This window comes from Astatotilapia calliptera, chromosome 19 (genome assembly GCF_900246225.1).
Source record: "Astatotilapia calliptera chromosome 19, fAstCal1.2, whole genome shotgun sequence".
NCBI lineage: Eukaryota > Metazoa > Chordata > Actinopteri > Cichliformes > Cichlidae > Astatotilapia > Astatotilapia calliptera.
Window position 1 is genome coordinate 8491291 of NC_039320.1, and position 24442 is coordinate 8515732.

Genomic DNA, 24442 nt, shown 5'->3' on the forward strand with positions numbered 1-24442 from the left:
TTTTTTTTAAAAGGGGGGTGGTGCTGCTGCAGTAAGAGGGCCGTACTGGGACACTAAAGCCTCACCTGGCATTCCTTAGCACAGAATCAGTTCAGCACAAAGGCATGATCTATGAGAGGAGATAAGCGCTGCCTCTGGAGTTCTGGCACCGATCGGCTGCCAGGCCTCGCACACTCCACCAGAGGAGATGAATGAAAGTGCCAGGCGGAGCACACGGCCAAAATGAGTATCTGCATGTCTGCCTAGCCAGAGAGCTCGTGAGCACAGAGGCAAAACTTTAAGCTAATGAATGTTTGGTGCTGTATGAAAAGTGACAACTTGAGATTTGATATTTTAAGAGAACGTCAGAGCGCACTGGTGCAACGTCCCGCAGTGGTTCTGATCGTAAAAGAAACAGTGCGTTGGTAGCCAGGTGGAGTTGCTCTTTCAGATGCTTTGATTTCAACATTGCTTTTACTGTTACGCCACTCCAGCCTTTTGCATTTTTCCCTCTCCGGTCGTTTCAGTTCTTCCATCTTCTCAGGATATTGCAGCCCTTTATCTTTCACAGGTTGGAACAATGACCTGAAACTCTTTTTTTTTTTTTTTTTTTTTGATGAAAATCCTCATCCTTAGTTTACCCCTTCACAATGCCTTTACAATTCACAGCCTGCTCTCTGCCTGTGAGGCCACTCTCCAAGGTAATTAGTTGAATATTTCTTCAAAGAGAAGCTATATAACCCCTGTGTGTCCAGATAAAAGGCCAGTATGGCTCTGCAGCCCCCTCTCTCGCGCCGTCACAGGGATCTAGAGGACTCCAGCAGTCTGCTGCAACGCTCACAGAATCTCTCGAGCTAATAGGATTTGATATTGAAAAATGACCACCAGCAACATTTTCTGAAAATACACACAGATGGGCTACAGGAGTGTTTTTCAAAAGGATACTACCTCTTGGCAGCTTTCTGTCTTTCTCATATGGCTTTGCTCTCTCGTCCTTTTTCTGCCCACATGATTTTGTCAAATCTGTGCAGTTGCATATGCCTTGTCGTGTCACGTACAGCCATCGGTGTCATTTGCGATTTGTGTCATTTTCCTCTGCCAGGACACAACCTTGGCCTCATAGGCAACATATCACAAGACTCTCACAGACAACTCATAATGTATCATTTATTATTTATATGGCTGATAGGAAATGCAGCTGCTCTGGCTTTGTGTTCTAAGTGTATTGTTGGCCATTCGCGGCTGCATTTTGAATACTTGAGACCACAAAATGTTCAATCAAAAACAACTTTGAATTAAATGTAACCACATTTGTTTTTACAGACTTCTGTGAAACATGGATGTTAATCGGGCCCTCCCTTGCAAATGTAAGAAGCTTAAAACCAAAAACAGCAATTAGTTTGTTAGTCACACGTGGACCAAACCTGCCACTGCACTGCCTGCTGCCATTTACTGTATGAGAAAGATCCTTCATACTGTCAGTATAGAATAATGTCGTCATCCAGAAGGTGGGATTCATTTCACTCTTCAACAAGCACTTGAGTTTGATGTGCCATCCATCACTCTTTGTGATGGGGTATTGTTAAAGGTGAAGTGTGTGTGTGTCTGTGTGTGGGGTGATGGCAAGTTACTAATAGGTGAGACAATGCAAAACTGACCTTGATTCAGAGGCATAGCCTTCCTATTGGACAGAATCAATAGCTTTTGCACACTGCCCTTAGTCCCCATCCTTTGCTCTGACACACAAGTAAACACACACACAGATCCATCTCCAGGCAGCGATCAATAACCATAATCTGTTTCTGCCCATCGCCAGTCATGCGAGCCAGGCTTTTAGGTAGCGTGTGTGTGCATGTGTGTGTGTGTGTGTGTGCAGCAGCAGGAAGAGGAGAGGAAGGCTTGATCCTTTCAGTGGAACCCAAAAAGCTGCTTAACTCTGTCATGTTCCCTCACAGGCTCATGTGAGCATATCTGCAGTCCCCCAGCTCCACTGCTGGAAACAAGATGTACATCTTTGCAACGGCTGTATGCTGAAAACACAATGGATATGATATTCTGCATGCACTGCTTTTGTGTGCCGTTTCTGCATCCCCACACGCCGTCATAATTAGTACAGTCGCCGCATTGACCGTGACACATTCTCACACCCCTTCTGAGCAAGTTATTGTCCCGGTCTCATCGCGTCTTTGTCTCACGACAGCATGTTCTTTTGTATACTGTAAGATTCTTCACCTAGCGGAGATGAAAGTGCGCCTGTATGCATGATAGGGTGTCATGAATAGGATCTGCCATGTTAGTGTTGTCTCTCATGAATTATTTAGCATCGTTGATAGGTCTAATTTGCCAGCTGTTGTGCCATAACTGTTGGCAGACTCATGGATAATACTCAGCAGTCTATATCACTATGGAGCACAGTGCTTGACTGGGCACAGTGAGACGCCAAGCTAGTCATTATAAGCTGGATTCATGTAATGGTCTGAGCTGATGTGAGTATAGCCAACTTCCTGTTCACTGGAAGCGGGGCTGACCAACTAAAAGTAATTTGTAATCTGCAGTAACTTTTGCAGCGGGAGTTGGACAGCTTGACTTGTTGCATGATTTATGACAAGTGATTGTCAGCATATTGTTATTACTGGATGCGAACCGTTTAGTCGGAGGCGGTTGGCTGCTGTTGGATGAGTAGGTAGCTGGAGTTGGGTGAGGGGCTAGTTTGGACTTAAAGTGTCCCTGCTTGGAGTTGGCAGGGCTAAGTTTGGGCGGAGGCTGGCATTGGCTTTGATAGGGTGGTTGAGAGTTTACACATTATTTCAGGGGGCTGCAAAGAGAGGAGGGGGCTCTCCCCAACTGAATGTTTTAACCTAATCCCATTATCAGTGTAGCGCACTGCCTCCCATCTCTTCCCCCTTCTTATCCCTGCTCCCTCCCACTCCTCTCTCCAGCTGACCAGCTGTTCCTGCCGGGACTCACGACAATGTCCGATGTGTTCAGATCACTGAGTACCCCCCTCATAATAAACACACACACATGAACAGAGCGCAGTCCATGCACAACCAAAGCAATTGCCAAGCCCATTGCTGGAGCCGAGAAGGCCTAGAGGAGGAGGGTGTTGGTTGGGGAAGAAGGGGTGTAGCTTTGGGGGTTTGGAGGGGGCAAGCACAGGCCTGTCAAACAGAGAGCCCTGACTCAGGAGGCAGCCCAGCTCGGATGGCATATGGCGTCTAGCTTCATACAACATGCAAAAGTATTCTCTCTCTTCACCCCCTCTCATCTACTCCCCCTCCCCATCTCCCTCTCCCTGCTGCTAATGCAGAATGACTCATAGCATTACTCGTTTTTTTCCTGCCCCCCCAACACACATTAGTTCCTCCTCCTCTTGCCACCCAGCCTGTAACAAAAGGCGTACACTGTGCGGCACCCACACCCTGAAAGCCCTGGGGGCCTAGCACAGCCTACACTCTGGGGTCTGAGCTTCATGGGGGCCGCCCCCTTTTAAACACAGGTAGAGCAGGCATGGAACCAGACAGCCAACAGCAGGGCCCCAGAGCCCCGCCTGTCAGAGCGTACACACACTGCTGGTGTCAGAACTGCCTGTTGGTGTATATCAGTTTGTGTTTGTATATACAGCTAGCTTTGCACTCTTGTGCTTCGGGGCTTTAAAATCATCACGCTTGGTGTCCTGCATTTGTTCATCTTTGTCTCTCCCTGCAACCTTTGTGACGTCTTGCTGGTCTCACTGATATTTTTCCACATTTTGATTGATATTTAATTACCATGTATAAAAGTCTATTTCTTATCAGGATTTTTTCAGTTGCTTTCATTTATTTACTTTTTTGCGCAGTGTTTATCAAATAAAAAGCCGTGGTGTTTTCAGGTATCAGTGGTGGAAAACTGCGTAGCCTAGTGTAACCCAAAGAATGTCACGCTCTGTGTATTTTTAAACTTGAACCCCCACCCTCATGCCCTCCTCCCCCGTCCGTCTGTTATGCGTTCGTGTCTGACATCTGTCTGTTTGTTAGCGGCAAAGTGAGAGCCGGTTTTATGCGGGATCACCTTCCCTGTCTCTTCTCCATCTCGGCGTTGTGGAATGGGTTAGGAATGCCAAAAAGACCATTACAGTTGTGTGAAGGATTCTGTGTACTTTTTGGCAGCTCTTTGGACTAAATTAGTATTATTTTCTGGTCAATATATTTGAATTCCAGTACAAGGGATTTTTCCTTGTGTGGTGTATAAAAAGTGCCACATTCTGAATGTCAGATGGTAAAAATGGAAGAAAAACTCTGTATTTGAAATGATTTGACTATTAGATAACTGGAAAATGATTTGAAGTCTATTTCTTTGTCTTTGTCATTTTAAAATATCTTTCTACTACTGTGTGCTTCTAGAGAAAAGCCTCCCAGTTCTCCTAATGTGCTTAATAGCAGAAATTCCCACAGATTGAACCATCAAAGAGGACAACATGGTCCTCCTCCCTCTTATTATAGTTTGCATATGCTTGATCATGTAGGACTAAAGTCCTCATCTCAAATAGGCTACTATATGTAAGGGAATGGCCCTCCGAGCCAAAAAGAAGCGCAAATATTCTCACAAAATATCACGCATAGAAACATTGATGCAATCACCGTCTCACTAATAACGCACAGGATGCATAGTCAGGATGCTGTGACCCCGGTCGCATGATTGGACCTATTACGAGCTACACTGAGACATGTTCATTGTGATTGATGTGTGCCGCTGCTAGCTTGGGTGTAAAAACCTGTGTCTGCTTTATGTGATTAGCATCCAGCTAGCCACTCCATCTGTTACCCCTAGCCCTGTTTAATTAATGAACTTTCTTTTTCCACCCCACAGCCAGGCAGTGCAACACTAAAGCAAAAGCTGTTAGTCCTCTCAGGTTATCCAAATGGATGCGTGTTCTTGCTCCCCCTCCCCTCAACCCACCCCCACTCAACCCACCCACCCACTCTCAATGGGTGCGTTCTCATTGATTAGTTATGTTTTGTTCCCCCCCCCCCTCTTTTGTTTCAGGGTTCTTGAAGGGAGGGTTAATGAGCTTTCCTGGCAAGCTTTAGTGCTTGGAATCTGGGGATAAATGGGAATAATTTTGTTGTTTTTTGTTTTGTTTTTTGTGATGGACTTGGCAGAGATGTGAAGCCTCGTGCCACCGTGTCAGTCTGTGTGAGTGTGTGTTTGTTTGGGTGTGTATGAATGGGTTGCGGCGGGGTGCGTTGCATTTCATCCCTGCTGGTCCATCATTCGTCTTCAGAAGCCGGGAATCTGGAACACTCTTTAACAGTTGGCTCTGTCACTATTCATCTTCCAACCATCTCAGCAAAACTCTTGTCCTGTCCTCCTTTTACCACCAAGTAGTCCTCTCTTTTTTCATTTACGTCCCTTCTTCCTTCCATGTCTCGTGAACAGCCTTTTGTCCAGCTAAAGCTGCCCTCTTTTGTTTGTGCGGCCTTTTTTATCCTTGTGCTAATCGGCATGGTCGTGTGCCTGAGTTGGACCCCATCTTTCACGCTCAGCTCTCCTTTGTTTGACACACCGCCCCTGATAAGAATCCCAATTCTAGGGCCTCTCTGATATTGAAATCCAACAGCGGCGTAGAAAGAGCCTTCAATCATCTATTATCTGTGCTCCAGTGATTACCATTCAATCTCCCTGGGTCCAGGCTCCTCATCACCGGCCCCAGAGCTGAGGCCGTCCCCTGAAAGAACCTGCATCCCTTAACGTCTGTGTCACATTGAGCATAGCCATAGATATTTCTGACACCGTCTTGAGACAGCCACGCATCGAGCGCTGCTGGGAAATGTCAGCAAAATGTCACTCATCATTCTCCACTGGAATCTCTCGTTCTCTGATCTGGCACGGGGGTTTTGGAGACTCTTGTGAAGATACCTTGTGACATTATTGGCGGCCTTTGTCCCTAAATGGCCATTAATTTTTCAGTTCCCTTTTTTTGTTCAGACACCAGTATTGCTCTTTTTTTTTTTTTTTTTTCCATAAGGCTGCATTGCTTTTAATGTTGCAGACTTAATTGGCTGTTTTAGGAAGGAATTGCTTGATTATTTATAAGTTGCACATTAATGCCTCTTTAAATGGTTCAAAGGCAGTGTGTGCTCTTCCGCTGGCCTGTGGCCATTATTCTCTTTCAGAGGATGTCCTTGTGCCTTGCAGCATTTGCATTTTTGCACTAAATGGAATGTTCTGCATTGACAGACAGGCAAGGGAAACAAAGCAATAACAAAAACAAAACATTTAACTGTGCATCACTGTGCATCGTCTGTTTCTTCTTAGAGGAGCAGCCTTTGATGTGTTAATACTGATAGTCTGTATTTCATTGTCAAGTGGTGGCTGTGGCTGAAAGGGAAGCGGTGAGAAATATTGGCCAAATCTTCCTTTGCGTCTCCACTGCAACAGGCTGTAATAGAGTTTGATGTCGAACAGAAAGAAGGTTTTGTTGGTTGTAAAAGCACGCGGAACACATTTTGGGTGGTGGGATCTCCTTTAAAAATACCGTATAACTTTAAAGCACCATTCCTACTGTGCATGGTTAGCATTGCTTTTTTTCATCATTTTCCTGTTTGCTCTTGTTTTGTGTTCAAACATCCACTTACCTAATTCTGTGTTTAAATACACAGCAGCGCTTGGTACCTTTTTGTTTAATGTAGCGTACACATCTTCATTAGTTATGTATATCTTCTAATTACTATTGATGAGACTCTAGCTGATTTGGGTACAAATCTATAGCTTTTCATATTCTAATGAGTGTTATTTACCCTCAGATCTCCAAGCCAGGGGGCTTTGTGCAGGCAGATATAGCCCGCACTGCTCTAGCTACACCCACTTGTTTTTGTATCTGCCGACTCTGACAAAATCCAGTTTCCATCCCCCCACATCATCACCCGTCTGTGTGGATGTATAGCACTTCCCGCTCCTCCATCTGTTTTTGTCCACCCATGAAAAGGTCCATTATAATCTGCAGGATGCACAGTGGACGTACTGCAAACTCCACTTCAGCCAATCAAGACGCAGCTCTGAACTCGCGCCGTGAATCCAAGGGGCACGAACGCCACCCCCGAGTTCGTTTTGATTATGTGCGGTCTCTGCCAGAGATCTTCAGTTGAACAAGTTTTTATACCAACATTGTCTCCATCGTCCCTTTTCCCTATAAAAGCTTCCACTGTGAATGGAGCTCTGTGCATGCCCACTGGATGATGGCAGGCTCCTGATTAACCCTGGAGTGACTAGCTAATGTCATTGAAGGAGAGCCACCTGGCTGTGAGACTGTACAGTCAGCTGCCACTGAAGGACCAGAATAGGAGACGACCAGGTGTTGGGCTCCAGCCCCCCTAATTGTTGCCATGTAATAGCCTGCTTGACTGCACAATATAGCCCAGGGGCGAGGATTAGGAAAAAGCTGTTGCCATCGTAGAAGTCTATTTTCTTTTTTCCTAAGGTTTTGTGTGCGACTTTCTTTTTAAGTGCGTACATCTATAATTCTTCCTTCGCTGTCCTCCTCCTGAGGTTATCCACCATTCCAGGTTTTGTCCTTGCACATTACAGAATCTGGATATTTACTGTAAATGTGCACAACTACAAAGTTGCTTTTCAGATTGTGATGGGATAGAAAAATGTTTCATGTCCATGAGATTAACTGGCACAAACTTGACAGACTTTAGTTATCATGCATCAAAAAGTATGTGCATCATGTACTTGACAGTTTAGTATTTTCTTTCTTTAATAATTGGCCCGACAGTCCAGATCTCATAACTCATTCTAGCAGCGGTGGCATTGATTAAACTATGCCCCTAGTCACAGTAATGAACCTGTTCTGCCAGTGCTTTTACCGCAGATGTGATCATATGTAACCTAGTGCTAATCATTAGCATTCTCCCTAAATGCCAGGCATTTTGCATGAGGCCAGGCAGCCTAATTGGTCCAATGAACCTTTCACAGAGGGGGCAATGGAGGAGCAAGAGACTTTATGTGTAGGATGCCTCGGCCGGGAGGCAGAAAGGGATGCTTGGCATTAACGCATCACGCGTCTTCTGACGCACATACCGCAAGCATCATTAAAATTGCAGAAGCCTCTGTTCATTTTGTTTTAATATTTCATCAGTGCTTGTCTGAGCTGTGTGATCGCAGGGTGAAAATCAGAGTCATTTGGCATGACCCGGCGTTGGCACATTTCTCTGACAATTTAAGTGTCAGGTTGGTTTTGCAGATGTGTCAAATAGATTATAGAACATCAGGGTACTTTGATTACTGCTGTGCTTTGAGGTGTGTGTACAGGTGGGCAGAAACCATGTGAGCGTGATAATCATCGTGCTACAAATTTCATCATGAAAGTTGGAAGAGAGAAGAGGCTAAAGCCCTCATATGGATTTCAGCATGCCCTTCCCTGTTTAATCTTTGACTTTTTATTAAAAGTTCAAATTGAGATCAGATAGATGCTTTTTGCTTCCTCTCTCTCTTGAACAATTTCAGGAACTGAGGGGAAAATATGACAGATATTTACCTCAGATAGCTCACAGGATGCCCACCTTTGTCCTGACCTAATAACATTTCCAGAGGGTGCAGACATTCGTGACACTCTGGCCATCGTTGCTAACAAAGGAGACCTTCCAAGAAAACTCTTACCCAGCCACTCAGAGCTGTATCTGTTAATCTTCATCCCTATCAGCCTTTTGTAGCTCATCTTATTATGACTTTCTGTTAATACACAGTGGAGGCCTGTGTGACTGTCTGGCTATAATGGGTCTGTGTTTGATTAATCATGTCGATCCTTTGTGCTTCACATCTAAGGCTGCTGTGTTAGGACTCATCAATGCAGGCCAGAGTCCTTTGAAAAAGAGATTGGTTACAGACTCGGCTCATCTGAATACACAAGGCTAGCAGGCTTTGATGGCAGTCATGTTAAACAAACCATGTGCCAACAAATTATGATGTCACCAGGTATCTTGGAGCTAACCCACGTCTCTGGTGTGTGAGGATGACTTGTTGCACTGCCATTTATATTCTGTGAAACCCTGGCAATCAGTCAGTTCGAACATAGTTTAGGGGTCAACATTGACCTTAGTGTAGGTGCTGCTCTTATGATTTGTTTTGCAGCGGAAATCGATTTTTAGTGGCCCCCAGAGGAACGGTGGGTTGCCAGAGACTTGAGAAAATGGGTGTCTGCTTCCTCCAGTCAGCTTGTAAATAACCCAGTCATGCCAGCTAGCAGACATCTGATTTTGTCTGCAGCTTTGGCGAACCCGTGTGAAATCACTGACGGGCAGTGATGATGTCACAGGTTAGGAGTGATGTCACAGCCATAACTCCCCACCCTGCTGTCCGAATGCCAGATGGACGGTAGAGAGGTGTGGAGGTTGGAGCTTAGAAAGCTCTCGCTGTGGGAAACGTGCCCCTCAGGAGGTGTCATTAACCTTGGCTTACTGTTTGACCTGACTCCTCTGGGGCCTCAGAGTTCCAATTTCTTGGACCCACTAATTGGGCTACTTGTTAAAACTCTCTGAAACCAGCTATTCCTCTTGAGCTTCTTATGTTTTGCAAGTCCACACTCACCCAGAAACTGGACCCACAAACAGCATAATAACGCATCTGTGACACATTCAGACGTTTTCTGCAGCCACAGCTGTTTAATGAGACACCAGGGTCTGAGTAGCTGATATATAAAGTGGGAGATGGACACACATATACGCTATACCATACACATTTTCACTTTATCCACCTTAATCTGTTGTTCCTTCCCATGCTGCCATTATTCCTGCAGCCAGCCTTAGTGGCACATTCACTCTCTCTGTCCCCTTTTCTCCCTGTGTCTTTCCATCTAAATGTCTGTCTTCCTCCCCGTTTTCCCATAATCACCTCACACCTCTGAGGGCCTCTGCTGAGACGAGCTTCACACCTCAGCCCTCGCTGTGACAACAGGTACCGCTGGCACTCAACGCCGGGCCTCTCTCCAATCAACACCTGCTCGCCTTTATCTCTCTTTCTTGCCTTCCTCTTTACCATCTTTCCTCCTCCCTTTTTCCCTCCTTGCCACCTTCTTCTTTCTCCATAGTCATAGCCCTTATTTGTGATGTTCAACCAGTAGTTTGCCCTGTGCCCCTGCCTTTCTGCCTCTTGTGTCCTCTTCTGTATCAAGTGACAGGTTGTCCATATGCAGTAATCAGTTTGTCTATATCAATGCCTCCTGGAGATGGCACTGTAATTCCTTCATGATTTGAACCTGTTCATGTTGCTCCGGCTTGTATTCATTACTGCATTTGGTGTCAACAGCTTGTATCAAAGTGAGTCTTATTGTCCGCTTTTGATAGCAGTCATCATTTCCTCTTAGCTCGCCACCAAAGCAGGGACTAAACCTTCTAATTAATCCACAGGATTGGACCCTATCCGCGTGCTATCCAGTGATGTTGCTGTGAATGTGCATTTGATACGAGGAGGTGGTTTACTGTGTCTTTGAATGAAAAGCATGGCGGCCACATCTGCTTTTTTTTATACTGTTTGTACCCAGACCCCCCCCCTCCCCCAAACATCCTTTTCCTCTTAACAGCCCAATTATGTGACTGCTGGGAGTCAATGGCACTGTGAGCTACTCCTCAGCTCCTCTCCTCACCAAGGTCAAGCTGATTGGTCCAGGTTAATGGGCAGATGTGGGGCTAAGAGAGGAGGGGGGTCAAGCACCTAGAGGCACCCTTCACCTCATCTCTAAACTGTCCCTCTTCACTACAAGAGCCCCTTTTTGCCACCAGTGCTTTTACAAACAGGATTAACCTTGGCTGCTGCTGTGGAGACTTAAGCAGTAGGTTTGTCCGCACGCATGGCAAAAATATTTTTGAATAGGTATTTGATTATTTCCCCTTTTTGTTTTTGTGTTTTTTAGGTGAAACCCTGGATTCATAAAATCAGTGAAGTGTCATATGTCAGGATCATGTCATGGTTGGAGAGTTGTTGTTTTTCATTAGCACAGAGAGACTAAATCTCAAAGTTCTGATGTCTGGAATAATTTAAGTTTATCCACTATTTCTTGGCGCACTCATCTTTTTTTGTCTCTCTTTCTGTTGCGAAAACTTCCTTATTAGATGACGACAATTCAAGCTTCCGGAGGAGCGCTGTTTGAAACCCGATTAATGCACCTTTGACAAAAGGAGAGGAGGAAGTCGCCCGCCCTGCTCATATCATCCAACTTCCGTCACTTAGAAGTGGATAGAAATGGAGCTTAAGCAGTGAAATGTCAGTATGGGGTGTCTTAAGACCCTTATAATGCTGCTTTGCCTAATCTGGGCCTCGACCCCCTACCCTGCCTTATCAGCAGATTAGCTGTGTGTGCCTGTCTCAATCAGTTCAGTTTAAAAGAGAGCAGAACAATAAAATGTTCAAATAGGAAATAGAAGACAAAAAAAAGAATAAAACAACCAATTGTCATCTGGACACAGAGAAGAACCCGTGTAGCTCTCTACGAATGCAAAGCTGGTCATCAACTCGTTAAAAAAGGGATGGTGAAGAAACACAAGCTAAATGTGTACTGCAGAGTTCAGTATTGTGTCTGAACTCTATGAAATATAATGAAGCATTGTAACAAAATCCTGTAATGAAAAATGAGGGATATTTAATGTCGTGACACAAATTAAGAGCAGGATCACATGGGAGAAATCAGAAATTGACGAACGTGTTTACACTGGATATCAACCATACCCCCCAGAGCTAACTACACTGAAGGAGATCCTTAAAGATGTCCCTGTTATTGATTAGTGTATTTACAACACAGATGTTGTTTCCTTTTTACAAAGATGTTTATGGTTTAATAGAAATAAAATAAGCTTTCAGCAGGAGCATTCAGTCACACCAGGTCTGAACCGGTCATGCTGCTGAAATCCCCATACATGGTTAGTACAGCTAATGATTATTTGGACTGTATATAAAAGATGGACATAGCCATGATGACTTACGTCAGTGTATGTAGTGCTGTTTGAAACCTCAAGCTGAGCACTTTGGAAGTTTCATTCTTGTTTTTTGTTTGGAAACCGGACGAGGAGGAGAAACTGAGGTTATAGCTCACTGACACAGTGGCAATATTGTCTGTTTAACAGTATTCAGAGACCAACATGTTCAGAATCGGTGTCATTTGATAAGATCGGGAGCGTATGTAGTCCAAGTGCTCAAAGTCTTCTTCTAGACTTCTTTTTGCAACCCTGCTGGCCTTTAAAAGGAATCCAGATTTAACACATAAGCATTGGCCTCACATTTTCAAATCCTTAAGCTGCTCCTATCTTTTATGTCATCTAACCCCAAGGTGTCTACCGTTATTTGGTCTTCATCAGGCAAAAGCAGAGTTTATCTTTTTGTCTTGTACTGTAATGCTCTCAGAATTGCAGACCTAACATTAGCAGCCTCCAGTGGTCAAACAGGTTCTCTGTGGTCTTCTGACCCTTACTGTCTGATTACTGTTAATGATGCAGGTGAAAGACGCGTTTAGAATCCAGAACATTTGCTTGTTTATTTTGCCTCAGTGATACCTTTTTACTAAAGGACTACTTCCTGAAGCCATGATGCATAATGATCCTTGAAGGCCGTGTGCTTGAGTGTTCAAAGGTTTTGTGTATTTGAAAGATGCTTAGTGTGTGTTGGAGGCCGGTGGTGTGGTGTGGTGTGACCACTTTTGCCATAGGAACACAAAGATTCTGATTGGGATGGTCAGGATGCTCCTCTCTAGAGACGCACAGGTTCAGAGGTCAGCTTAGAGCTCAAGCTCTTCTGGGGGAACAAAGTGCATGGGTGGTGGGTGCTACCGTGAGCGTTGTGCCTGCTTATGCACAAACACCTCTGTGTGTGAGCGTGTGTATGTGGCTGAATGTGCTGGGTGGGGTTACGCACAGTATAAAATGGATCCCAGTGGACAGGCGTGTTCAGGACCGGTCCCTATGGATGGAGAGAGAAAAGAGGAGAGATGATGATGATGAGGGCTGGTGACGGTTGGCCGATGGGGTCCAGCGGGGATGGAGCAGCCTGCTAATGAAGAGCCATCTGAGGCCTCCATTCACCTTGAACATGGGGCGCTGCAGCTGCCCTGACCTTGGCTTTGATCCACAAAGATGCTTGACCCCTACCATTTCCCCAGAGCTACCCCCACCATCTGGACAGCATGCATGCATATGTATACATATGTGCACACACCCATAGATGCATATGCATACACACGTATGTTGCTCCATATATGCATGCACATATGTTCACACAGGTATGAGTAGCAGGTTTCTGGCTTCACACCTGCGCTGATTCGCTGCATGCTAGCTATAAGTTCAGGTCTTCGTCACCTGTAATGACAGAGAAGCAGAGGGCAGCCAGGGGACAGGATGAAAAAGGAGCATTTCTCAAATGTGTAAAGTGTTGGAGTTAATAGGCTTTTCTCTCTATAGCATCCACTTCCACCCCACCCTCATAACTCCAAAACGACCACATCCATGTCTCCAGATATCATCTCCTAACTAAAGTTGTTTTACATTAACTCCAACCTGGGAGGTTTTTTTTCTCATTACTATCCCAGTGTTTGCCACGCTCCATAAACATTACATTGGTTTTCCTTTCTTCTCCCTAATAAGAATGCAGCCGCTTGGAACGTAGGGGTTCCTTGGAAATTCCCAAAGTGGTTCTGCAAACTCTCCTCCCACCCGTGCTCGTCTTTCTTGACCTCCCTGTTCAGCTGTAAATGACAGTTATGTCACGGGTGACTTGAGTTGCGTTCCATCTGTGGAAATGTAGACCTGTCTGCATTTTCCTTTTTATATTTCATCCCTCGCTTTATGAGATTTTTTTTTTTTATGGCACAGGATATGGGGTTTAGCCTTCTGTGATACAGTTCATCAGGAAGGCTTTCATAACGGGTAACATTTTCAGGAAGTATGAAGGTTTCTAAGCTGCCGTCCTCTTTCCCGGTCTCACAAACATGAATATTTACCAAGAACTCACCAACTGTAGCTGGAGCTTATTTTTCCACTAAAAGTAGGTCAGTGTCTGCGGGTTTGGTGTCCATAACATGGACACGGCGTTTGCATCATTGTTCTGGATGTGTCCCCTGATTACTATACTGCATAGAGGTAACAGCGTCTGTGCATATGCAGGGGAACAAGCTGTGCCCATGCCTAAGTAATTAGAGACCAGCATAAAACTGAGAGTGAAGGCAAGATTACCCCTCACTGTGCATCAGGTCTGATTTCTGTGCAACAATTTTTTGTTTTTACCCGCAGATAGCATCTCACATTTACTTAAGTGAGCTGATTATGGCTCTCGCTTTTACTCATCCCCAGAATACCTTTTATTAGTCTCCCTCCCTCACCACCTGTTTTTCTCCCCCTCCTTCTGTCATATTTTCTCTCGTCTCTTGATAATTCTGTACTATCTACCTTCATTTTATTCTGTGAAGTTTTTTTTTTTCTCTCTCTCTGTCTCTCACCCAGTATAATCCATTTGTCTAACTTGGATAGAGGGCAGCGGAAGGAAGTAGTGGAGGAGAGGCGTGTGTCAGAGTCAGAGAGAGCGTCTGCTCCAGCTGGAGTAAATATTTGCTTTAGGAATCTCAATAACAGGCCTGCAGTCATCTGCATCTCTGATAATGGACAGCCATATGGCTCTGTTGACCCACGCTGTGCTGAGGTTCTCTCTCCCCATCCTTCCTTGTTTTTCATTTCTCGGCGTCCTTTTAAGTTCTCTCGTTTCTTCTCATTCAATCAGTCTTTTTCCTATATTTTGCCCTCCACTTGCCACTTCAAATGTGGACACATTTTGCTCTTTTTTTTTTTCTTTTTTTTTAACAAACATCCTTTCTCTCGGTCATCCACTAAACCCTGGATATGACCCACCACACAGAGCTGTGACCCAAGTTACCATGGCAGCAGAGCCTGGGATACCCACTCTTTGTCCAGCACGGTTTCAAACAAGTGACAGAAAACAGTGACGTTGCATGTCTGGCTATGACAGGAAGACAGATGCAAAGCTCACGGCGAAGTGCTTTTTCGTAAGTCATGCTGCTCTGCATTTCCTAAATGGAGGTGTTGGCAAAGAATAAGCAATTAGGTGCAGCATATAGTCGGCAGGTCGTACACTTAATATATTTATTTTTAATCTTCCCGTTTCTTTATTTTTGTGAGCTTTTAATTTAATGGATGTCTTAGTGTTGTGTCCTGACAAGTGTCCAAATGAGGTTATGTAAAGCTTCTGCTTCATTTTTTTTTAGCAAAGTAAACTTCTCTTGTGTTTGAGCAACATGTATATTTTATTTATTAATGATCTCCTGCATGTTGGGGGGAAAAAACATTAAGTCGTGGCTTGTCAGTGAACTTACTTCCTGTTATCTTGTCTCTTATTCTGCCCTCTGTCCGTTTCTGACTCGCAGCAGCTTGGCCATCGTACCCTCTGGTGTGTCCCGGCTCAGGTGCCCGTCATCCCCGCTTTGCTACGGTTCCCTTCAAAGCCATTGGTCATGGCTGCGTTGGCCCCTGCTGTGGCGGCATGTGCCCACAGCAGGCCTCCTGCCCACTAGCTGTCTCGTCCTATCTATCTAACCCAGACTAGAGCCTCTCAGCCCAGTCCAGCCTATCTCAGCTCAGCCTGGTACAGCTTTGGCGTCAGCAGCGGCCCGGTGTCACTCCACCCTGGCAATCATAATGAGACGAGGGGGAGGAGGGTGTCGGCGTTCAGCAGCGAGAGCTCCGCGTGTGTGTTTCAGTGCGAGAGCGTATGCATTTGTCAAGCAATTTGTCAGGTGTCGTCTGTGAAGGAAACATGACTACAACAGACAGCTGAGAATAATCAGACTACACACACACACACACACACACACACACACACACACACACACACACACACACACACACACACGTATCTCACAGCACTTAGGATCATTATGGCTCCAGATAGACCTTTTTACTCCAATAGTTCACTACACCATATTTCATCCAGCACTTGCCGCCATTCCACAACATGATATATCTGTGATAATGATATGATAATGGCCATCAGAATGTTTTCCACCCTACCCAGCAGCCTTTTTGCGGGCTTATTTGTTTATATATTTATTTATTTATTGGAGCTTTCTCATTTCAAACCCAGCCATCCATCCTGCATGCTGGCTGCCCAGGCCCCAGTCACTGCTTGTCACTCTGAATTTCAAATGGCTCCAATTTTCCCCCTGATGGCACGGAGAAGTGGCAGGCAGCACATCAGGGAGGGTGGTCCTAGACATGCTGCCTGCAGCAGGGGTTCTATTAGAGCGAAGAGAGGGATGAGAGGCGGGAGAGGACAGGAGAGGAGAGTTTTCGAGCATCACGCCAGTAGTGATGTATTCTTTCTTTCTTTCTTTATGATTATTGTGGAGACTGCATTCTCATTTTGGGGTTGGTGTGGCATGGCTGATTGTTCCATCTTTGCTTCTGGCTGGGTTTTGCTGATGGTGGAGCTGCCCTGCCCGCTAAAGCTGCCACTCACTCCCACAGCACTGTTTGTGTGCGGCGCATCCAGAAAAATGTGGCTGTTATTTGTCTTTATTTTTTGTTTGTTGAAATCTGCAAGAAATTAATTTATATTTTTATGTAACTCTTATGAGAATCAAAGGCTTTTTCTCCTGTTTATCATTATGTGCTTTCCCTTAACAAGACCTTACCAGCTATGAGGAGCGGGCACTCTACTTGGAGGCCATTGTTCAGAACCATAGAGAGGTCATGACCTTTGAAGACTTTGCCTCACAGGTTTTCTCCCCCTCCCCTGGATATCCAATGAGTGGGACAGGTGAGAAATGAACCACACTGCAATTCTGTCCTCTTCCTCATTCTTTCCACTCCACCTCTTTCTGTCTCTCCATCTCACTCCTGCTTCATTACCTTTGGGTATTTTCCTCCCATGCCTTCTTCCCTTTTTCCTCATCATCTCTTCCCCCCGCGTTTCAGTCTCTCTTCTTCCTTCAAAACACACCTGTCCAAACCTTTTTCCTCTCCCACCCCCCCTCTCTCTCCACTCCAAGCCCACGCTCACCGATGAATATCAAACGACGGGCCCAGGCTCTTCTTCAAACACTTTTCCACTTCCTCCTGCCCCACTCACGCTACTTTGTACATCTCCTCTTTTTCTTTTTTTTTTTCAAACCGCATCCTTCCATGCAATTACTTTCCTATGAATATAAGCAGCCTTTTAAATGGCAGTTGCAGGGTGTGTGTCTTTGTGTATGTCTTCATGAGCTCATTCACCAACACTTAAGAGATCCGACCAACAAACAGCAGCTCTCGGATGTCAGCACAGCACTCTTATCAGCCTGTGATGAATAGAATGGAAAACGTGTCTTATCTTGTTCTTCCTACTTGTACCAGCACCGATCGATCTGCGCCAGCACTGAAATCAATACAGGATTGCACTTTTACACTCTATTGGATCTCGACACACGTTCTGTTTTGACAAGAAAAGCACTCCACAGCACCACTCCGCAGACGTCGTGTCATTATCGAATCTGTCAGAGCTTATGTTTTGAACGAGGTTTACCGTGTAAGCTGTATTTTTGTGCCATATGTGGGCATGTGAAAATTAACTGTCTACTTTTTCTTTCTTCTTTTTTTTGTTGGAATTGGCCTGTCTTATGTCTGTGTCGGACTTCAGATGTTCAGGTGTGATATTCAGGCAGGCGGGAGGTGGTGAGACACATTACCATACTGCTGTGTAGGGGTGTAAAATTTACCTCCTCCATCCTCGGTGCTGAACAAGCGTGCAGGGGCATATAGAAAAACAGGAGTGAAAATCAGAGAGAATTATTTTTAATTGCTCAAAGCAGCTGATGCTGACGAGTATTTCAGTCGCGGGTTGTTTTGACCACCTTCAGGTGAAAAACGTTCGGTACCCGAAACTCTGTTTCCGTGTCGAGTCTGCTTCCAATCTTAGGATCATGATTTAACTATGTATTAGAATTTAGCTATGGGAAATCATAAACGGTGGAGGAAGATTATTGTTGCAGATTATTTTGGAAGAGCCCCAAATGACTGTTGACCCAGCAAACAGAGTTAAAGGGTTCCCAGATTGCTTTGGAGCCGGTCTGAGAAAGGTTAGCTAGAACTGAGAATAATGTTTCACAGCATGAGACGTGTGCTGCAGCCAATGCATGAAGCTCAGAAGTATAATGAAGTCTGCAAGGTCATTGTGTCAGCCTCCCACTGAGCAGCGATATCCCATTTCTCCAGAAACTGTGCAAACAGGCCAACAGAATAATACAAGGATATACACAAAGGTGTTGTTTAAACTTGCATAAAAATACTACAATACTACAATAATACTACAAATACTAAAAAAATACTACAATAATTTCTTACAGAACTGTGCAGAAGTCTTTAGATTTTGTATGCCTAAGCTAAAATAATTCTAATAATTGGTATGACTGCTTTTATTATTGAACACAGCCTGAACTCTGTTGGGCACTTTCTTGTAATTTCTTTAAGTAGTCCACAGAAAATGTTCTCCAGGCCTCCTGATGGACATTCAAAGCTCTTCTTTGGATGTTTCTGCATTTTTTTTTTTTTTGTTCTCTGTCATGATGATCCCACACTGCCTCAGTAATGCTGAGGTGCGGCTCTGGGGAGGCCAGTCCATGACTGATGGTGTGGTTTTTGTTTGATTTTTCTCTCCGGGTATGCTTTTACTGCACCGTAAAACTGTTATTTTACCAGATTGTTTTGTGACAGGCAACCAATTTAAAATTCTAAAGGCATGATTTAAAGTTGGTTATTACTAAGTTTCTTGTTATGTGTAAACACAACACTGTGTTTACACAGTGATTCGTAGGTCACTATGTGACTTATAGTTCGTATTGTATTTGCTACGTCTGGCGAAACATTAAGCAATGAGAGGTAAATGAAGACTTTTGCGTAGCACTGTATGAGGTTTTGGATATTCCACGTGGAATACACTCAGAATAAGAGTCATTTACAGGCTTCCACTAGGAATAAACCAGCCTATCAAAACTAAAGTTGAGATTAAAATAAAATCCATTTTAAATAGGCTTTCTAAAGTTAGATTATTTCTTCGGTCACTGTCGGTGAAATCCAGGAATTAATGACATTGTAGATGCTACAACCAGTACACACTCTTTTTGTCATTAGCAACAACTCTCACAATTTCATGTGTTTCATTTGTCAACTGCATTTGCTGTATTTCAAAAAGTACGATACGTGTGACGCTTCAGGTCTAATGCATCTCACCAGGCTTAGAGCTTGAATGTGTCTGTGATGGCTGGCTGATGTTGCTCCTCATTCTTTTCAAACGTGCTACCACTCTCACTCTCCTATGCTTTTCCTTTGTGCAGGATTGTGTGTGTGTGTGTGTGTGTGTGTGTGTGTGTGTGTGTGTGTGTGTGTGTGTGTGTGTGTGTGTGTGTGTGTGTGTGTGTGTGTGTGTGTGTGTGTGTCTGTTTATACACAAGTTTGTCTATCCATCTGTCTGTTCACCCATCCTGCTCTGCCTCTCATTGCTGCCACTAACATGTCACTCATGCTCCATGACAGCGTGCAGGCGTTGGCCGGGGATGGTTTGGGACATGGAGTACCCCTGGGCCAAACTGGACTGTAAGACTCTGCCTGCTTCCTCCATACTAGGCATGACGCCCGGCATCGGCTTGCTAACATCTATCACTTCGTTTAGGTCACCCTGAACCCCACCATCGTCAGATAACTAAGGGTTGCGCTTGATTTAGCAGCAGGGTTTGACTTTAAGCCCTGCACACTAATTGCTAAATGAAGCGCTCCTGCAGTTTTGCCAGTTTGCTGTAAGGCATGCAACCCGAGCCCTCCACCTTGGTGGTTTGTCTGTCTTTCATAACTTCATTCTCACAGCTCCTGAATGTAACCCCCGTCTCACCCCACAACTTCAGTCGAGCATCGCGGCTTCCTGCATGAGCTAGCCCGTCTGTCACACCCGGACGAAGACTCCATCCTCACCACTCCGCCCTCCGTGTGTTACAACTTGCACCGTTTTGCTGCATTTTGAGTGTTTTTGTCATTTTGTGATCATTCGCTTTACTTTTTAAAATGATTAACTGCACACAAGAAAACCCATTTTTCTCTCTGGGTAAAAGTACATAAAAGCTCCCCTGACCCTCCGAGGTGCCCCGGCATCTTTTCCCTCTCTCATGCTAACCCTCTCAGCTCGTAACATCGGTGGTAAATGTTTTCCAGCCTCTTGTTTCCATGTGAACTGAACACCATTCGTGCTTGGGATTTTTTTTTCAAAATGGTCTCAGTTTTTAAAAACTCCAAGTAACCAGTTTGTCAGGTAGAGGGAAAAAAATGGCATTTGTTGATTAACTCATCACACAAATCAGTTAACCTTTTCTGACCTTTAAGCCTTTCAGCAACGGCTAACCACGACACCGCACGCGCTGGCTGAAGGTCCCTCCCTCTGTGCCTGAGAGTTTTCTTTTCAGCAGCGTTGTTGTGTCCTCCTGCAGTGTGATTAAGGTTGTGTCCTTTCTCTCATGATGCTTTACTTTTTTTTTTCTTTTTTTTTTCCCTCCTTTTAGATTAAAAATATCTTAAAGATCCAAATACTGTGTGTGGTGAAGGTAAGCCCCCCAAATGAGGCCGGAAGCTTGTTTTGGTTCCGGCAGCCTGCCTACCTACCTGCTCTTCCCTCGTTCACTCATCCTGGCTGTTCCCCCTCCCCGAACCTCTCCTTTTTCATTCAGTACTAACCGAGCTTTATTTACTGAGCGCTTTAACAAAGGGAAAGGGACAGAAAAACCAGGCTGTTTATTTGGGGTATGTCCTACTGTTTAGGCCAGGCTGGTAATTGAGAGTGATGCACGGTGGGGACAATTAGCACCTGACTAAGTAGCAGCATGAACAATACGGCTACACTTCTGGCCCTCGCTTCTGCATGTGGCGCGCCTTTATCTCTTCCCCCAGCAAACACTTTTTTTCTTTCTTTCCTTTTTTTTTTCCTCCCTCAATCCCCCCCACCGCCCCCACCCCTGTCATTTCCTCCTGTTGGAGTGTGCCTGTTTGCCTGGGGCAGACTCTGAGACTAACACCTGCCGCACTGGAAGACGTCTTTGTCATCTAAAGCCTTGTTTGAACTGCTGCAGTGGGGACCAATGGGATAGCGGGGCCATTTAAAGAGTCTCTTTGTTTTCTTTCTCCCTTTGCTTCTCCTCTCTTCTTTCCGTCAGAAATGAAGCTCTGCGTACGGCCGTTTTGACCGAGTATAGGGCGGACGTGTTGGGTTGTAATCACGATAATGATGACACATTAGCCTCTTCTGGCTCTGTGTTATTTTTCCCCACTTAGTAGCTTACTTGGAAAATTAATTCTTACAAAAGGCCATACAGTGAAGAAGATCATTTAGAAACTGATGCAACCGCAGTCATTAAGTGCCACAGTGGTAGTGATGACTGTTTAGTGCAGCGCGTCTTTAATGGTGTGTTGACTGGATTGCCTTTAATAGTCGTATGTTTTTCCAGCAGATGCATTTTGCAAGAGTTTACTGTAGGAATGAGTACAATACGGGAATGCAGAAATCGTCCTGCTCATTTTTACCCAAACCCGATCCTTTTTCTTTTTTTTTTTTCCTTTTTCTTTTCTTTTTTTTATATTCATATGCAGATTTGAGAATGCATGTTCAGACCCCCCCCGCCTCACCTCCCCTCTAGCCCTTCACAATACCCACACCCAGCGTTTCATCCACGGCCCAGCCTCCTCTCTGTGAGCCGTGGCTCTGGATGCTGCTGGTGTCCACTGTGCGGCTGAGTGTCTGTTACTCCAGCCATCTGCCATTCCTTTTAGCCGCTGCAACTTGAGATGCCTCTGAAAAAATGGCAGGAAATAAAAGGATAGGAAAGAAAATAGGCAACCAGATGCCACCTCAACAAAGCAGAAAAGTTGTTTAAACTCGAGGCACGGGGCCAAAGCGGGTGGGGGCGGGGTGGGGGCGCGCCCGTAGTTGGGGTTTGGTCAGGGGCACAGCGAGGAAGTCGGCGTTCACAATAATTGATTGTCCTCGCCACCATTTCATGCCCACCTCCCGGCTTATTACCGTTTGTCATAATCATTGAAGTGAAGTTTTTGTGGAAAAGGAAAATGTTTGACAATAGGAAGGCTCCACATGTCCACAACAAGAGCGTAATGTGTAATTTCATTTTCATTCAAAGCATTCTGCTGTCACACTGTGAACTGAATACTTTTTTTTTTTACAAAGGTTGCCTCATTTTTCACATCATAAAAGGGAAACTGTTGGGGATAAAGGCGGCTTCTCTTTCAACAAGCTTTGCTTCTCTGCAGCATGTGAAAAAAGCATGTGATTTCTGAGATGCGGCATCTTGATTCGAATGAATTCTGCTCTGCAGCAAACTCGAATCCCGACACTCTTTTATTCTAAACTTGGTATTTGTGTGAATGTTGGTGGAAATCCAGGGAATTGGGTGATCCTGGTTTTGGGAGCAGCCGCGTGCATGATGGAGCGTGCTGGGATATAAAACAATCAAATCCTCCTCTCCCTGTCTCTCTCTCTCGTTGTCGTGTTTCTGTCTACAAACTTTTCCTCCATTTCTCTCTCCCAGGGTCCTTCACCGGCAGCGGAAGCACCGAAGCCGGAAGCATCACCACCACAACAACAGATTCAGTCGACCAGGTGTCTCCCACCATGCCCCGTGCCACAAAGAACAGAGTTTCTGGGAAACTCCGCCGATCAGCCAGCGCTATAAGCAAATCCTCCAACTGAGCTCTTCAACCCATCCCCCTCTTCCCCCTACCCGAGTGCCGCCTTCAGTCTTTTCTCGAAAAACCTCACAAACTCAGCCGAGACTGCAAGAAATTACTTTGATGTTTCGTTTTTTTTTTCCGTTTTTGTGACATATAAACATTAACTGGAGCATACGGCAATTTTTAATTTAAGTGGCGATCATTGATTTCTTTGTCAGTACATTTCACTTTGTTGTGGTGTTAACTGAGACAGGTGTGTACGTGAAAGTAAGCTATTTATGTTCGTTGGTTTCAGCATAGGAGGCACCTGCAATGATTTTATCCTCATTTTCTAGAGCGCTCGCGTGCGCTAGAAAAACACTTAAAGTTCTTACTGTAGTAAGGTAATGGGAGACTGTTTTACCCTGTTTCTGTAGTTCCTCTGTCCCAGCACTTCATGTAACAAAGCACTGATGACGCAGCTGTAAATGACACCACGCTAAAACTGCACAAGAGTTTGGTATCCATTTATAAATAAGTCTGCCTTTTATACCTCTGTTTGCATCCGCCACAGCCTCTCTGTGTCAAAGATACCATTTCAGTTAGCGGCAGTGTGATGCCGTCCCATCCACGTTGGGGAATGATGTTCCTGCAGGGAAAAGCACCAATGGATGGGGAAAGCCTCCCCTGAATGTTTCGCATTCGCTGCACTAGTACACGGGAGTCCCTGCAGCATGTGCAGCCAGAGGCTGTTTAATTGTTTTGAACTCGGAGTGGACAATCGATGACGTCTTTCTAACTTGAGCTGAAATGACATTTGGGTTTCGGTTTTTTTACTACTCTAATTTTCCTTTTTAAATGAATTCCAATGGATCGCGTCATTATTTGATTTATGCAACTGCGCTGGAATGAGAAAACACTGCGTTTGTAATTGTTTTCTGATGTCGTTAACATAGGCTCATGTCCGGTAATTAAATAAGTTCCTCCTGTCTCTTTCCTCTGCTATCAGTTTCCCTGTCCTGTAAAGCCGAGACATCGACATTCCAACATTCCCAACACACGCAGACCACGGTCTTTGCACTCACTCTTGTCAGTTAACATCAAATGCTTCTTTGTTCTTGGATGTAAATTGCTTTAAATATTATTTGTTGATGTCAGTCTGTTGGATGGACTGTTTGAATTATCTTTTGCGGTGTTGTGTGTTTGTGTGGTGTTTAAAGGAAAAATGCCGCCAGAGCCTCAGGTAACTCCATGCACGTGTGTGTGTGTGTGTGTGTGTGTGTGTGTGTGTGTGTGTGAGTGAGTGAGTGAGTGAGTGAGTGATTGTGTTTCTGAGGGAGCTTCTCACAGTGCCTGTGTAATGTCTGTCTTCTAAGATGATGTCCCACATTATTTCCACGCCCCACAATCAAATCTCAGCGTCCCGTCTCCTCCTCAGGAGTAAAAAAACAAAAAAGTCTCTTCCTCCCTCTGCGTCTCTCAAGTTCGCGTCTCTCAAGTTCACGTCTCATGAAAACAGCAACAGATGGATTTTTGCTCTTTATTTATTGGTGGTGTGCTGCCACCTTCTTTGTGTCAGTGGCATCCATTCGTCCTCTTTCCCATGATCCTCTTCCCATGTCATGGCCTCCTGAGGCCACGGGAGGGGATGGCGGTGGGGAGGAGGAGGGGGCTGGGTTTAGGTGGCATGCCAGAGCTGAACTCTTAACAGCCCTCCTAGCAACAGCCAGCCCGCCTCTCGCACTCCTCCAACCTGC

The 24442-nt window shown here is 45.0% G+C and overlaps 1 protein-coding gene across 6 annotated transcripts in view; it reads left to right on the forward strand.

Annotated features, from left to right (window-relative positions):
* Positions 1–23688, forward strand: part of ralgapa2 (Ral GTPase activating protein catalytic subunit alpha 2) — a 107481-nt gene extending 83793 nt beyond the window's left edge. For 3 of the 6 annotated variants that reach the window (XM_026152496.1, XM_026152492.1, XM_026152494.1), the window contains 3 exons: positions 16646–16767; positions 19518–19577; positions 22565–23688. In XM_026152496.1, coding sequence (XP_026008281.1) covers positions 16646–16767; positions 19518–19577; positions 22565–22725 — 343 coding nt within the window. In that variant the 3' untranslated portion in view covers positions 22726–23688. Of the gene's footprint in view, positions 1–16645; positions 16768–19517; positions 19578–20530; positions 20573–22564 lie in introns of all 6 variants that reach the window. The other 3 variants (XM_026152495.1, XM_026152497.1, XM_026152493.1) reach the window with 3 other exon arrangements.
* The last annotated feature ends 754 nt before the right edge of the window (positions 23689–24442 follow it).